This window comes from Manihot esculenta, chromosome 14 (assembly GCF_001659605.2).
Source record: "Manihot esculenta cultivar AM560-2 chromosome 14, M.esculenta_v8, whole genome shotgun sequence".
In the NCBI taxonomy this organism is placed as follows: Eukaryota; Viridiplantae; Streptophyta; class Magnoliopsida; order Malpighiales; family Euphorbiaceae; genus Manihot; species Manihot esculenta.
Genome location: NC_035174.2, coordinates 142,486 through 159,558, shown reverse-complemented (window position 1 = coordinate 159,558; position 17,073 = coordinate 142,486). Strand labels below are relative to the sequence as shown.

General features: G+C 37.5%; 3 protein-coding genes across 4 annotated transcripts; 2 read left to right on the top strand and 1 right to left on the bottom strand.

Annotated features, from left to right (window-relative positions):
* The first annotated feature begins 1,835 nt into the window (after nucleotides 1-1,835).
* On the top strand, nucleotides 1,836-2,964 carry LOC110599743. The gene is made up of 2 exons (XM_021736309.1): nucleotides 1,836-1,875; nucleotides 1,928-2,964. The coding sequence occupies exons 1-2, from the start codon at nucleotides 1,836-1,838 to the stop codon at nucleotides 2,962-2,964; spliced, it is 1,077 nt and encodes a 358-aa protein (XP_021592001.1).
* A 21-nt stretch (nucleotides 2,965-2,985) lies between these two features.
* On the top strand, nucleotides 2,986-4,357 carry LOC110599744. The gene is made up of 2 exons (XM_021736310.1): nucleotides 2,986-3,487; nucleotides 3,579-4,357. The coding sequence occupies exons 1-2, from the start codon at nucleotides 2,986-2,988 to the stop codon at nucleotides 4,355-4,357; spliced, it is 1,281 nt and encodes a 426-aa protein (XP_021592002.1).
* A 7,220-nt stretch (nucleotides 4,358-11,577) lies between these two features.
* On the bottom strand, nucleotides 11,578-16,522 carry LOC110600231 (organic cation/carnitine transporter 7). 2 transcript variants are annotated; one of them, XM_021737030.2, is made up of 6 exons: nucleotides 16,154-16,522; nucleotides 14,915-15,183; nucleotides 14,050-14,287; nucleotides 12,551-13,076; nucleotides 12,247-12,449; nucleotides 11,578-12,042 (listed from the first exon to the last, which is right to left on the bottom strand). In XM_021737030.2, the coding sequence occupies exons 1-6, from the start codon at nucleotides 16,310-16,312 to the stop codon at nucleotides 11,776-11,778; spliced, it is 1,662 nt and encodes a 553-aa protein (XP_021592722.1). In that variant the 5' UTR covers nucleotides 16,313-16,522; the 3' UTR covers nucleotides 11,578-11,775. The 2 variants fall into 2 exon arrangements, with proteins under 2 accessions (XP_021592722.1, XP_043806599.1); XM_043950664.1 differs by having other exon boundaries at nucleotides 14,915-15,304; nucleotides 16,154-16,292.
* Between the last annotated feature and the right edge of the window lie 551 nt (nucleotides 16,523-17,073).

The following is a 17,073-nucleotide window of genomic DNA, read 5'->3' as shown; positions in this document are numbered from 1 at the left end:
TATAGTCAAGCACTATGCTATACACTGTACATATACACTCTCTCTATCCATTTACATGTCCACACTAGCTATTACAATACTCTGTACTCTTCCCGTACCCTGCTGAGTTCTCTCTGACCTCTGAACCTGCACAACTGGAGTTAGGGGAGAGGGATGAGCTACTATAGCCCAGTGAGTAGAATAGTAATAAAATAACAGGTGATAAAACATGCTCTCATGGAATGCAACACATAATCACATCACCTCGGCCGGACGGATCAAAACTCCCTCTATCTCATCTGGGGTACCGTAGTACCATCTGCCTGGTCCCCGTAGGGCTGTTCCAGGTCTTTGTGTGCCTGGTCCCCGTAGGGCTGTTCCAGGTCTTTCCTCTGAGGGCTAATGAATCCTCACGAAGTCCGTGCCGTCTCACATAAACAATGTACAAGGAGCAATGCCAAGTACAAGGATAAATGCAATGCATCATCTTTGTGTACACTAATGCACTCACCCTATAGCATATTCATGATGCATGAAGCATGATAAAATATTCAGTTCTCATATTAAAACATTAAGTTAACTTCCACTCACCTTTAGTTATCTCTGAACTGACTCTGCAGGGTCTGACACTGGACTCACTGTTGACTTCCCTGATTCCTCTGGTCCGTACCTACACAGGTGGACTCAAATGAGGGACCAAACTCACGCAAGAACATCTCTAAGAAACTCCCCAAAACCCCTCTAAACAATCCTAAAACCATCACATAAAACATGCAAAAGAAAGCTGGACAGGGCACTTTCGGCGGCAGGTTCGGCGGCCGAAACCCCACTCCAGAGACGAAACTCATGCATGTTCGGCGGCACCTTCGGCGGCCGAAGGTCTCGTCCAGAGACGAAACTCACTCACTTTCGGCGGCCGAAAGTCCCTTTCTAAACCGAAAGCCTAGCTTTCGGGGGCAACCTTTGGCAGCCGAAACGGCCTCCACAAGGGGTTCGGCGGCCGAACCTGGTTTTGCCCGAAGGACAGAACCCTGCTCTGTTTCATGCAAACTTTGCCCAAAAACCTACAAACATGCATATCAACTACTCCCAACTAGCATATACATATATATATGCACAAGGGGTCCACAACTACCCTAAAACCCCAAACAAACATAGCACATAACACTTAAACATGGTTGAACACCACAAATCATCAAAAACCTCACCTAAACCTAAACATGCATACTACCCATACAAACTTCAGAAAACCTTTCAAAAGCATCAAAGAAGCTCAGGATCTTCACTTACCTCTTACACAACTTGAGGATGAAGGATCCTAACGTGGAGATATGAAGAAAAGCTCTTCCAAAGCTCCAAGCTTCAAAACTTGGTTCTTTTGCTCAAAACCTTCACAAATCACCAAAACTCTTCAAACTCTTGAAAGATTTGCTGAAAATCATGGAAAACATGAAAGTCAACGTGGGAGAGGCTGGAACTCACCTCGGGCTGCAAGTGGAGGAGAAATAACCTCCTTCCACCGACCCTTGGCCCTTTTATAGGTGGCTGGCCAGACCACCTTCGGCAGCCGAACGTGAAGCCGCAACCATGCAATGTTCGGCGGCCGAACGTGACCTTCGGCGGCCGAACCTTTGCATTTCTCCCTTGTTGCTTTTCTTTCAAAACTCAACGCTTTAAACACTTCAAAACATGAAAACACGTGAAAATACCTTAGCAAACATATGTATGACCCTTCTCGAGGGTTCCGACACCCGAGATTCCACCGGACTACAGAAATTCCGATGCCGGACTCGAGCCGGGTATTACAATTGTACACTGGGATGGCTATATTATTAGAACCGAATTAGGTTACGACTATGTTGGTGGTCAGCACAATTTCTTCTGTATGGAACGAAGGTTGACGTATGAGGATCTTTTTTTGAAAATAGTTCGTTGACAAATTTGGCAGACCATAATCAATTCATATGCAAGATTGAATATAGGAAACCAATATTCATTGATAACGATTACAAATTTGAACTAGTTCAGCTGCTTAACGATGACGATGTAGAGATGATGTTCGATTACGTATGTACAATAGGATCTGAAAGTATAATTTTTTATGTCGATGTGGTTAGAGATATTCAGAGAAATCAGAAAGACGATTGTGCCGGTCCCTCTTATACTGATGATTTAGGGAATTCACAATTTCCAAGTCGTCAAAATAGTGAAGAGCAAGATGAAATTATAGTATGTCCAAGTAATCCGTTTTGTATTGAAGACTTTAACCTTAATAGTGTTCATAATATTGTCAATGAAGTTGTGGATGAAGTTGATGAATATGTCGATTCAGAGAGATTATCTGATTCTGACATTAACGAGTATGAAAGTGGTTGGATTGAGGACGACGAATTATTATCAGGTGATGATAATGTTGTTGCTCAGTATAGTAATCCTATTTTGCCACTTGTGCATCCACCTCCATTTTCAGAAATAGATTTTGAATTAATGCGTGTAGACCCGTATGCAAAGCCACCGTCTGATATGTTTTGGAATCCAAATAAGGAGTTTTCTGTTGGGATGATTTTTTCGAGCAGAGATGCTGTCATGGAAGCAGCGAAGGAGTACCATTTGCGTAGACATCATCACTTTTGTTCTGATGAGACTAAGAGAAAAACATATAGTATTAAATGCAAATATAAAAAACATAATTGTAAATGGCATCTGCGTGCATCAATGAAGGAGGGATCTGAGATATGGAGAATTGTATCTTATGATGGGCCGCATACATGTTCCAATCCAACGGTTGACAAAGATCATCCTCAATTGGATACTAAATTTGTCTGTCAATTTATTATGCCTATGATAGAAAAACAACCACACATTAAAATAAAAACCCTTCAAGTAGAAGTTAGAGATAAAATTGGATATGAACCATCATATTCAAAGACATGGAAGGCAAAACAATTTGCAATTAGAAAAATTTTTGGTGGATGGGATGAATAGTATGGAAGGCTCCGTAGGTATATGACTGCAGTGTGTCACTTCAATCCCGGTTCAATCTTCGGAATTGAAGATGATTCCCACTACATCAACGATCGTGTTGATCATATGTCTCGTGTATTTGATCGCATGTTTTGGGCTTATCGTCAAGCTATTGAAGGATTCAAGCATTGTCGACCAGTAATTTTTGTTGACGGTACATTCCTATACGGTAAATATAGAGGATGTATATTGTGTGCAACATGGCTTGATGGAAATAATCAGATATTTCCATTAGCTTTTGCAATTGTTGAGAAGGAGGATTCAGATAATTGGGGGTGGTTTATGTCTTGTTTGCGGACTTATGTCACAGAACGCGAAGATTTATGTGTTATTTCTGATCGTCACATTGGAATTAAGAAATCAATGCAACAAGATTGGTGGCAACCTCCAAGTGGACATCATCGATACTGCATACGTCACATTTTGAGCAATTACAATACAAAATTCAAGAATGCAACAATGAATGAATGTTTGCGAAAGGCTGGTAAAACTTTAATTGCAATTACTTATTTTACATTTAAAATTTTAATTTACATAACCTATTCATACTGAATAATATATTTTTACCGTAACAGCCAATCATAACCAAAGGAGGAAATTCTATGACGCGATGAATAAAATTAAGGAAGTAAATATCGAGACATTTGAATGGGCTGTCAAGATTCCTTTGGAGAAGTTGACTCGTTCCCACGATGGTGGGAAGCGATACGGATCAATGACGACTAACACCATTGAGTCTGTCAATGGAATGTTAAAAGGTTTTCGAGCTTTGCCAATCATAGCAATGGTTGAAAAAATATTTTATCAATGTGCGCATTACTTCGACACTAGAAGAAGTCAATTTCTCCGGCAGCAACAAGATGGCTATAGATTCACCCAGTCAACTGCGGAAATCATACAAAAAAATGCACAGTCTGCAAATGGCCATCGTGTTACTACATTTAATCGTGATGATTTAGTTGTCGAAGTCAGAAGTGCAAAATCAAGTCAAAAACAAGTTGTAAGACTTATAGAAGGGACCTGTACTTGCGGTAAATTTCAAGAGATGTGTATCCCATGTTCACATGCCATAGCAGCATGCATGTCAAGGTCTGTGAATTATGAGCAATTCGTTGATAGCTACTACACTCTCGAAAGGACACTAAAATGTTACGAAGACATGTTTAATCCATTGGGTAATTCAGACTATTGGCCTGCTGATTGTGAATTACCACTAATTCCAAACAAGAATCGAATTAGGAAAAAAGGGCGACCGAAATCATCGAGGTTCCAAAATGAAATGGATTGGAGGGTTGCAAAAGTTAATATTCCGGAAAAAAAATCATTGTTCTATATGTGGCCAATCAGGACATAATAAAAAGACTTGTACTGTGAATAAAAATTTATGATTTTCACATGGCATGGGTTATTTTCAGCAATTTGTTACGATTCCTTGATTGTTTATGACATTTAACAATTTTATCATATGCATGTTACATCCAGAAAATGTCATCCTCTAAAGATCTTCGCGAGTCATCACCATGCCAATCAAGCAGAGGAAGGAGAAAATATAATAGTACTAACACTATAATTGACAAATATATAGATTCAAACAGTTGTTCATGGTATGGTCACAAGCGATTTTTTTCAAATCAACCAACTAATGCTTGTTTAGAACAAGGTTTTGCTAACCATATATTTGTCGGATATCATTCCAAGAAAATTTCTGATTTTGGAAATGCGACAATTGCTCCTCAATCTGATTGGCAACATTTGTGGGAAATTCGATGCGAATTGGAAGCTTACTGTGGCTACCATGAGTTGCCAATTCCAAAAGCTATATCGGCAGACATGACTCGTAATACATGTAAACAAGTAAAGAAGCTCAAGGATCAACTACTTAAGGAAATTACGCTTATGGAAATGAGACTGGATAAATACCATGCTCAACAAAATGAATTTCCAAGTGTATACGACGATAGTCAATTATCATGTTCCAGTAATTTCAACGTACTCGATAATGACCTGTCTGATTATAGTGACAATGATTGTAGCGATTTTACAAAATATTTACCACATTGTCTACCGAAATGCTGTTGAAATGTCTACGTGCATTGATCGTGTTATGTAATATGTTAATATATTGATAATGATATGCCTATTTATTTTCCAATCAACAAGTAGAACATGGTTACTAGATGATGGATTTTCGTATATATGTTATTAGTTGACTTTCATGTACTCTCATTCTCATATGAACTCAAAGTAATGTCTCACAGTAGATTATTTTCCAATTCAAATTATTTACCTAGTGAATTTATAGTTGTAATAACCCTTTGCAGGAATGGAGGGCTCACATGACAGTAGATTATTCATCAACCCATGACCACGTGATACTTCATTGCTATATTCTCAAGCATCTCATAGGTCCCAAGTCGTGTGGGATGAGCCACAAGAGACTGGTGTAATCACATGCCGACGATCCTCTACCGTATTACACGGCCATGATATTGATGATAGGCTTATTCCTTATCTCCGGGCTAGTGAATTTTACGGAGCTGTTCGATTAGGCTTCTTCCACTTATATCACCACCTCATAACAGCTTTGGTTGAGAGATGGAGGCCAGAAACACATACTTTTATGTTACCCCATGGAGAGTGTACAGTTACACTCCAAGATATGGGACTGATATCTGGATTGCCTGTTGATGGTAGTGCTGTTACTGGGACTACGGGACAGCCATAGCAATTACTATGTCAAGATTTGCTTGGTTTAGTCCCGGATCGTGAAGTTATGAAAGGAAATACTGTTGCACTCACGTGGTTGAGAGATAACTTTGACCAAATTCCAGAGTTCGCTGATGATGTTACTATTCAGAGGCATGCTCGGGCTTTCCTTTTACGGCTAATAGGTGGATCCCTATTTGTTGATCGGTCTGCTCATAGGGTCAATCTAATGTTTTTGCCACTACTCGCCAATTTCAACACATGTGGTCAATATAGCTGGGGTGCAGCTTGCCTTGCTTGGCTTTATAAAGAGCTTTGCAGGGCAACATCACCACAAGGCAGCAAATTGGCGGGCCACTGCATATTTTATAGATTTGGGCATGGGACAGAATAAAAACAATTGCCCCTACCATCTCCCAGATAAATCCCCTTCCAGATACACCTATTGGCAGTCGGTATGTGCTATAAACACATGTGCTATTGACTCGCGGTTGTCGAAGCCGGTCAAAAATAACCTTTCTGGTTATCAACAATTTACAACTGCAGATAGTGGTGAAAGGATCGAATCCACAGGGAATTGAAGACTTACCTATTTTCCTTATCAAGACCAATAAAATAAACTGAAATAAAAATAAACTGCAAAAGAAGAAAACTGAAAACAAGATAAACTGAAACGAGATAAAACTGAAACGAGATAAAACTGAAAACGAGATAAACTCAAATGAAATAAAACTGAAATGAGATAAAACTGAAAGAGAAATAAACGGAAAGCAAAATAAACTAAAACGAGATAAAACTGAAACCAACTAAACTGTAAGTAAAATGGGGGGTTTTGAGATTGATTTAATTAATCTAAAACTGAAAGCAATAAAAATAAGGCAAATAATAAAAATAAAGAGAAATAAATAATAAGAAAGATCTAGTTGAAGAATTGGATCCACTTTAGTTGTTGGGATTGATCATTGACACTTAGTTTCCTTTGGGTTGATTCAATAGATTAGTTATGGAGATGGAAGACGCTTCTCACCACCATTATCTCTCCTTATGATTAAACCAATTAGGGAACGTCCTCTAATTAATTACTAATTAACAAATTGCCAAGGAACGTCCTTGGGCCTTAGGCATCAAAACAATTGTCAATTGCATTAAGAAATAGAGAGATCCAATCCTAGCTACCCAAACGTATGGAGATAACGCTAGATCATACAATTTCCTTGGGTTTTATCCCAAGTGTTCTTATGTAAGAATAATCTAAGCAATTACGGACTTAAATCATCCAAACTAACATATTATTACTTTGCAATCAAGAATCAACGTAGATCTAAACAACAAAGCAATATTGAAATCAAGCATGAAATTGCATAAATATTGAACAACCAAAAGTTAAACAATGTTTGATCAAGTCTCCCAATCCATAAAACAACCAAAGTATCACCTAATCTTCAACTAGAATAAAAGATTTCAGCCTCTCATGGCTGAAACAAAACCAAAAATAAAAGAAAAGAAGAAAGGTAGAAGAAGAGATGTGAATTTCGTAGGTGTCTCCCAAGGGGAGCTTAAGGGCCCTGTAGAGGCTTCCTATGTGGCTTTTTATAGTTGAAAAGTGTTGCCCTAGGTCATACTTACTGCCTAAGAGGTATTTTCTGCCCAAGATGTGTCTGAAAAGGAAAGAATCGCGCTTTTCGGCTTCAGAAGGAAGGCTGCGCGAAAATGCACTGCGGAAGGAAGTTGGTGCGCACGGTTTGGTCTCAGAAAGGGAAGGAGGCGCAGATTATGCTTCCTAATTAGTGTAGAGGCTGCCCAAGGTGCTGCCCATATGCAACTTGCTGCCCAAGTTGTTGCAGAAAAGGAAGGTGGCGCGCAGATGGCTCTCAGAAGAGGAAAGCGCGCAGATTGTTTCTGAATAGGAAGGATGCACGAATTTTGATCTTCAAAGGGGAAGATATGCTGTCCATACATTCCTTTTTAGGTGGAGCCTCTTTTGAAATTTGAATGTTGAACGCAGAAGAGGAAGAGCATCTCTTTGAGATCTTGCTGCCTAAATAGGAAGATATGACTGCTGCAGTGTGTGCACATCTTTGAACAAGGAAAGAAAGATCTGTGATTTGAATTTCAAATAATCTTCTAACTGAGCTTTCCTTGTTTGCTTTTGCTTCTGCACTTTCCTCATTTAGAAACTTTCCTTTTCTGGAAACTTTCCTTATTTGGAAACTTTCCTTTTTAGCACTTTCCATATTTGGCACTTTTTGGCAGTTTTAAGAGCATTTTCTCCAGATTGTCTCTTTACAACTAATATCTGCAAAACATAATTAAAACCACAAAATTAAGCAGAAAAGATGTAAATAAACATCAAGAACATAATGATAAAATGGACTAAAATATGCTCTATCAGCTATACTATCAACACATTTTGTTACTAATTCCAAACTATAAATTGTATAGGTGGAGTAATGCTAGAAGTATTACTGAAGTTACAACTCATGTGCTTATGCAACTTCGGTACCAACTTGATCGAATGGAAGTCGAATAGGTCATCACTCTATACCTTTAAATTACATGTCTTTTCAAATTTTACAATTCTAACCTTTTACATTATCTTATCTACACAGTTTATATGGGGGCCATACTCTGATATTGTGGTGGACGGTATGCCAGATTACTGTCTACAGGGAAGACAAATATGGAGATCGGTTGTCCCACTGATATGTTTTCATATTGTGGAGTGGCATCAACCTGACAGGGTGCTGAGGCAGTTTGGATTTTCTCAGCCCATTCCACAACCACCCCGTCAAACTGCTGATATACATTTAATAAAATTAACTTCTTCAACTACGAACTGGATGACCGAGAATCAACATTGGATTATGCTCTGGGAATCAAGGCACCGACGGATTGTCGCCAGCAATACTCTGACCCAGCCATCACATTATCATTCACAGTACATGGAATGGTACCGAATGATTACACGTCGGTGGGTGTCTCAAAGGGGTGCATCAATCGGGGCTGTGGTAATGGACGACTCACTATGATTTATGTATTAATTATATAAATATTTATATTAATTAACTTTGAGGGATAGATATCTTAATAAATACATTTTACAGGAGGATGGTCTAGAGAACTGCCGTTTATGGGCAAGTCAAGTTCGTCACCCAACAGTAGACAAGATTGGAAATGCGATCAATTCAATGTTTCATGCACTTCGTTTGTTCGATCGCATTTCCCAAATACCACCTCCACAGCCAGCGCCACCTTCCCAACCGCTTCCACATGATGTACACGACGACGCACCCTCATCCTCCAGGAATCCTCCACCACATCGTCGCCACACTACCAGGCCATCAAGGGAGACAGAGATTCCACGGCCTACGCCAAACCCTGGTGTAATGCAGATACCATCACCGGTTGCATTCCATCCATACGGCTCATACACAGAATTAGGCCAATCTTCACAAATGCCCACTTATGGAGACGATTTTCAGAGTCAGTATACAGGATGGACACTGGGGCCTTCTTCTATGCCTTTTCAGTCATTTACTCCAACTCCTCCCTGTAACGACCCGAAAATCGGACTGCTACCGGCGCTAGGATCCAGATCGGCTTAAGGCCGCCGGGACCCGTAGCAAGCCAAACATTCATCCTGTGAACCTGTTTAATCCCATACATGATCAACAACATACATAAAAATTTGAACTTTTCTTTCCATTCATTAACCAAAATCAATGCATGTTATGTCACCCCATTGGAGCAATGATGAGACTCCAAGGAGCGTTAGGCCCCCGAAAGTGGCATGGCCAGCCACCTATAAAAGGGTCCCCTTGTCCGAATGGGCGAGCTTTTCTCCCCATTTTCGGCCAAGGTGAGTTCTCCGCCGTCCCTCGCCGATTTTGAGTCTCTTCCTACAAATCTTTTATGATTTTCATGAGATTTCACTTTGTTTTGAAGATTTGTGAGCATTAAAGCAAGTTTGAGGCTTGGAAGACTCAGGAGCTCTTTTCCTTGGTTCTCCAAGTTTAGGTCGTCTCTCTATCGATCTTTAAGAGGTAAGAGCCGATCTTGAGCTTATAATATGTTTTAAACAAGTTTTAAGTTGATTCATGGGTAGAAATGCATGTTTAGGTTAGTTGAGCTTTGTTAGGTTTTATGTGATTATATGGACAATGTGTGTTGGATATGCATGTTTGATGTGTTGTAGTTGGGGTTTAGGATAGTTTGAGATCCCTAGGTGTTGTTGTATGTGTGTATGCATGCTTATGAGAGTTTAGAGTTGTGCTTGACCATAGTATTATGTTAATTCCTTTCTAGCACATGATCTTAATGTCTAATGATGATTATTGAAAACCAAACTTAATTTATGTTATGTCACCCCATTGGAGCATTGATGAGGACTCCAAGGTGGGGTTAATGTTTATGTTTATGAATAGTGCATGCACAGGTTGAGTTTGGGGATTGAATGGAAAGAAAAGTTCAAAATTTTTATGTATGTTGTTGATCATGTATGAGATTAAACAGGTTCACAGGATGAATGTTTGGCTTGCTAAGGGTCCCGGTGGCCTTAAGCCGATCTGGATCCTAGCGCCGGTAGCGGTCCGATTTTCGGGTCGTTACACTCCCAATTACGATCAGACTGGAGGGGAAGGCATGGCTAGCACGTTGTTCGACTTCTTCTCCCCAGCGCAACCACATACTCCATCAGAGTCTGTTTTTCTGGCATTCCCTCGACAATCACTGGATGATCCCTCAAGCCGACTTAGCTTGTTTTCTTCAGATTTTCCTGAGTTATTTTCTTCAATCCCTTATTCAGGGAATTTCGGCTTTCCAACTCAGGATCCAGTTATTGGGGAGAGTTCAAGACCTCGATCTCAACCTCCTGATTTAAATATATCTATGGCTAATGATGATGTTGGAAATTCTCAAGAAGCTCAACAGGAGTTATCATTTGACGGGCGTCGATATAACACAAGACGCTCAAATGAGAGGAGACCACGATATTATGGCACCGGCGGTCATTTACATGGTCATCATTAGACATATTTTAGAATATTACTATGAATTAATTTATGTATAATTACATTTTAATTGTTAATTAATATCATTCTTATTTCTTAAATTATATTTAATTACATCATTATTAAATTCACTTTTATTTTTTCATTACAAATTATTAATTTTATTTAAATACTGTAGTTTCAGTATACAAATACCATAATATTAATTTTGTAATTATAATATATTCAAATAATAATATATACTATTTTATTTTAAATATATTATTAAAAATATATTAATATATTTTAAAAATGTGCAAAATATGTATGGGGCCGTTAGGTGTGACCTGGCGCCTCTCAAAGAGGCGCCAAACTTGTCCTGGCGCCTCTTTGAGAGGTGCCAAGCCCTAACTTGGCGCCTCTTTGAGAGGCGCAGGTCCTCTTTTCGCCTGTCACGTGGTAGGCAAACTCCAAATCCGTAAATAAGTTTTTATAGACCCCAAATACCCGAATAAAGTTTTCTCCGAACCTAATTTGGCAAAAAACCCGACAATATAACCAGAAATTCCAGAGAGAATAACCCCTGGTCCCAGCCTTTAAGCCGAATGCAAGCAAATACGCGGAACATGTCCTTCTCTACGTTTCAATTCTTATTTATAAACAATATCTCATGCATAACTAATTCCTGCCCAGCTGTTCTGTAAAGATTCCTATGGCTCCAGAATCTTCTATTCCCCTGCCAGGTGTTGGTTTCCAGAATATTTCTTCATTAAATAAACTCTAAGCTTCTTCGGCTCGTTGTCTTCCAGGCCCAATCCTTCTATTCCTTTGGCAGGCCATGACTGTTTTATAAACAAATGAAACATATAGAACAACGAGAGAAGACTGGGAAGCAAATAATTCTCAATGACTACTTCCCAGAAAAAAAAAATATACATGGAAAATTCCGGATTTCTAAAATTAGCATACACAAATTCACAAATTTTTTTGCGTCTTCATGTATATAGGGACAAATATTTTTAGCATGGTCAATTCAACCCAACACATTTTCTATGCACTGACTATATCATTTTGTGCTTTATAGCTCTTCTTGTGACATGGCCTCTTGTTTTTCAAGTTTTGTACTGGATACACTATCAGTCAGTTCACGGCCCTTGGTTTCAAATGGAAAGAAGGTGACACAGATCCCTGATAAAAAAATTACACCCACAAAAAGAACAATTGCTGCAGCTTGATGGCAACCTTGCACCAAGCTTACTGCCACAAGAGGGCAGAGCATTCCACCAATTCTTCCCATTGAGCTTGCAACTCCAATACCCGTTGTCCTCACTGAAGTTGGGTATATCTACATGATGAATAAAAGAAATAAGTCACTACCCGACCCAACCTATGTGTACCTTTAACGGATGATCATGCCAACCAAAGCACACAAAGAAAAAAGTTCTTAACTGCACATCTTAGCTTGAAAGGTGCAATGCGCACTGTGTTTATAAAATCACAGTATAACTAATACTTGGCTCAAGTGAAAAGTTCTACTCCCTTGATTTACCTCTGGTGCATAAATATAGACAACAGTGAAGGTTTCCGCGATGCATATTCGAGCCCCAAAGAGGAGGACTGTTGTCAGGGTTCTAGACTGGTGGACCACCAGTGGTAGCAGGAATATGCAACAGATGAAGAACATAACTGCCATTGAAAGTTTACGGCCAAATCTATCAACTGTGAGAGCTGACAAGATGAGCCCCGGAAGCTCTTCAAGTAAATTAAAGTTAGATGTCAATAGCTGCTCGTGAGGGAGTATAAATGTCACCTTTATCATACAAATAAGCATTATTTTGTTTACTAGATATTACCTGCAAAACTAGTGATGAAAACATCTTTGTAGTTAATGCTCCCAGACTTCTGTGACTGCATTTCATTTGGATGGCATTTATTATTCCCATTGTTCAACTGAGTGGTCAACAACACGAGGCCATAGTATGAAAATGCATTCCCAAAAAATACAACCCATAAGAGCAAGGTTGACCTAATTAATTTTGGTGACAGAAGCATTAACAGTGATCTGAAGGCCCCCATGTCAGAGTCCCTCCACCTTGGAGGAGGAGGGATAATAACATCATAATCATCTCTTTGTCCATCTGGTGGAAGGCTCCTCTCTTGTAGCTCAATTTCATGGTCAGTAACAAGAACACCAGGGGGCAATCCTTTTCCATTAAGTTTGCCTATTTTCTCTAAAATCTTAAGGGCATCGTTTTTTCTACCTTTCAAGCATAAATACCTTGGTGACTCTGGTGTCGCAGTATAAAATATAAGGAGAAGCAATGACGGTAATGCAGACAAAGCAAGTAACCACCTCCATCCCAATTTTGGCATAATAATCTGCAAAGACATAACATAAGGATGAGAACACTTCAGAAATGCATGTTTATTGTATCTTATTATGATGATCCTACAATACAAAAACAAGCAGTGCAACAACTAAATTGTTCTCGAGTCATACAAAGCATTCCACGCAGGCATCACTACTTAATGTTGTTGAACAGAATAGACCAGGCACAAACTTCAGACTGTATACTAGTATTGAAAAAAACTCAAAACCCCCGAGGTAATGCTTGGATAACATGGAGGGGATTTGAATTTGATGTGAGTTTAGTGATAACCATATGTACATTTTACATTGGTTGTGTAGATTTATTCAATGTAGATTTGGCCTATGAATGTGGATGAAGATTAGTTTAATGATGAATTTAAACAACTACCAAAGGGTGCAATTTAAATACATAGTAATAATTGTATATACAGATTTCAAATTTCATATCTACAAGATTTCAGAAATTTTTCCACATATGTATCAACAATGTGTTGTCTCAGGTATCACTGACATACTTAGTAAAATAAACCAGACATGATGCAATGAGTTCAATGAAGAACATAAGCAACCAACAATGATAAATAAGACAATTGCTAATGCTAGAAGCATGGGAATTGACACATAGCCATGGCACGGGAACACCAATTTTATTGAATTCTGAAACACAAGAAAATTCCTTAAATTTTGGGGCCCCTATACTCTAATCCACTCTATATTTAATATAACCATAAAACAGAGTTATATAAAACAGAAAGACAGATTCTTTACATTCTCTGAAAGACTAATCTTGGTGAAGAACTATCATGTTTTGGTGGATGAAAGGAATCATAGCAATACAAAATCTCAATTTTACCAACTCTAACTACTACAAAATTATGATTTTATCCAGTTAGTTCAGTATAGGATATACATTTAAGATTCAAATATAATAAGAAAATGAATCAACAATACCCAAAAATGATGATGAAATCATAAGTATACCCAAGCCAGAGCAGCCTCCAAAATCGTTCCAATGGTCCAGAATGCTTGGAAAATAACCATCCAAGTTCCTCTCTTTGGTGCAGGTATAAACTCTAAAAACCAGGCTAAGAGTACAGGACCACCTCCCAAACCAACGCCAACCAAACATCGAGAAAGAATCAATGCAATATAGTTTGGGGCAAAGGAACTCAGGAATCCAGATCCAGAAGTAATTATTGCTGTTACCAGAAACCCCTTCCTGAACAAGTAAACAACCAAAAGAATCCACTGAATGAATAGACTTAAATAAATAACAGCATTATAGAAAAACAGCTGCATTAGTTCTTTGTAATATTTTGGAGAAGAATAATTTGAACTCAAGCCCTCTTTAGAGGAGAATAATCCCAAATATGCAGTAACTTTTGTACTATTTCTACAAAAGACCGACACATAGAATGACTAAATAGTTTCTGTTTCTAACTTTTTAAAAAAAGCTTTCAGTTTCAGATGTCATTTTCCTCATGACAAGACAGTAGAACAAGCTCCCAACATATTTTATGCAGGAGAAATGGAAAAATATGCTATGTAGCCACTAGTATATTAATTGCAGCAGCATCTTCACATTGTAAACAGTATATTGTTTGTTTATCCCATGCAAGAGAGTGAAGAATTAAAATAGCTTATTAAGTGTTAAAATCTTTTTTTCTTGTTTGACCAGAAATTAAATGAAATTAGAAGAAAAAAACAATGCATGTAGAGATGCTGTTTAACATGTGAGCTATTTAAAAAATAAATAAAAGATGAAGCAAAGAACACCAAAGACATGTTACAATAAAATAAAATTGGAAAAAGAAATGAAGAAACAATAAAATGATGATACTGCCACCTTCTTCCATATTTATCTGAAACCATGCCCCATGAATATGCTCCGACCAGCATACCAATAAAAACCACGCTGGTTATTAAGCTTTCCTGGTGAGAAGAAAGTCCCCACTTATGCTGGACTGCTGGTCCTACAAATGAGAGCAGCATCATTTCCATTGCCTCTGAAATCCAACCCATGCCAGCATAAAGAAGCACAAGGTATTGGAACTTTCCAAAATCCATTGCCAAAAGAGCTTCATCAACAGTATACCTGGCGCTTCCATCAGCCATCTAAAATTATACAAAGGTGATAATCGGAATCTTGTGCAGCTTGAAATTGTTTGTTAAGGGAAAAAAAAGGACAAATATATAGATCAACAGTCGTGTGATTGACCATCCTATTCAGTTATCACTGCCACCGAAGATCAAACAATGTGATAACAGGAATGATTGAATAACCATAGGAGAAGAGGAAAAAAAAAATACATGTCCTCCAAAAACCTACTGATTTCTGTAAATTGATAGAAAAGGGTAAAAATTCACTTATTATGCGGAAGATATTTTTACTATCGCAATTATGGATTTTGGCTGTAATGGATTGGAGGCACTGATGTCAGACCACCTTATCTACCTAAAAATTGAGGTACTTTTTCGGATTCAATTGTGATTTGATACCCTTCTTTCTAGAAAATGAAATCGGTAATCTCAGGCGTAATAAAAAAGTTGATTTACAGTAATGATATTATTTTTCCAGGTAGCTTGTTTACCAGATGTTTTCAAATCATATTTTGCACTTATAGCCAGCTGATTCTGGGTTCTAAACTGGGGAAATTTCCTCCTCTTTGTTTTTTCTTTTCCTTGGCAATGGGAAATTTAAAAGAGAAGAAGAAGAAGAAGAAGGCCTCTGGAGCCTGCTAATCATAATCTCACCGGAAAACGAAAATGATAAGCATCTTGACAATTTAAAAGTACCATCTACCAAAATCTCACAGCCAAGTTGTGTGAAAGCCTTTCTGGAAAGTTTCCATTTATCATTGACCGAATAAAGGGTTTATCTAGGAGAATTTGGAAAAATGAAGCGAAAATATCTTCTAAAAATATACGAGAATGAGGATGGCTTTGAAGTCAAACATATGAAGAAATATAAGCTGTGGTTTCATCAAGCATCAGCAATTTCAGTCACCAACAAATAGGCAACAACTAAATCAAGATTCAATTGAAAATTGAATAAAGAGAGTGCAGTTGGAGGTGGATGACGAACCTTATTTGGAATGATAAATGCGGATCTATCTTCATCCTCTTGTTCCTCTTGCTGCGTACGGGGTATGCTTGTATGAGGCTGAAAGTAATTATATAATCGGTATTTATTTTTGGATTGACTGATGGTTGATGGATCTCTCGTGTTTGTTGGTTGGTTCATTTTACAGTTTTTTGCTAAATGCTATACAAAAAGTCTTTTGCTGGGAGCGAACAGATCTCTAATTCTGGATGATTAATATTAGCTTTTTCTTCTTTTCTTTTTCCCAGACTTCTTGGGTCTGGGCTTTGACTCCTTCCCTCCGATATGCTATATTAATCTATAATGTAATATATATAGAGAGAGAGAGGAAGGGAAGGGTTGGGAAATATTGAAATGGTTAATAATATCTTCATCGTTTAATATTATTATATATATAAGTGAGAAGGAATAATAAAACTGCAAAACAATATAAAAAATTAATAATGAAACTCAATATAGGTTTAATTATATTTTTTTAGTCTTTATTTGACCTATTTTTTATGGTCTGAAATTTATATACACAAAAGCAATAAAGGAACCATTTAAAATAGTTATTATACTTTTATATTATTAAAATAAATAATAAATTTAATTAATTGATTTCAATTCTTTATTATTTAAATTATTTATAAAGTTTATATGAGTTTAAAATTCTTAATTTTTTGTAGTTAAATTCTTCTAATGAAAATTTTATTTTATTATAATTCAATTAAAATAAAAAGCTAAAATAATGATTTCAATATGTGTTGTACATTAAATATATTTTTAAAAGTAAACTGAAAAATTGTTTTTTTTCCTTTTAAATTGATTTGTATTAAGTTGATTTTTTTAAAAAAAATATGAAAAGCTCCTTTCACCTTATAAAACTAAAAAATAAAAATAAAATTTTTAATATGTGATAG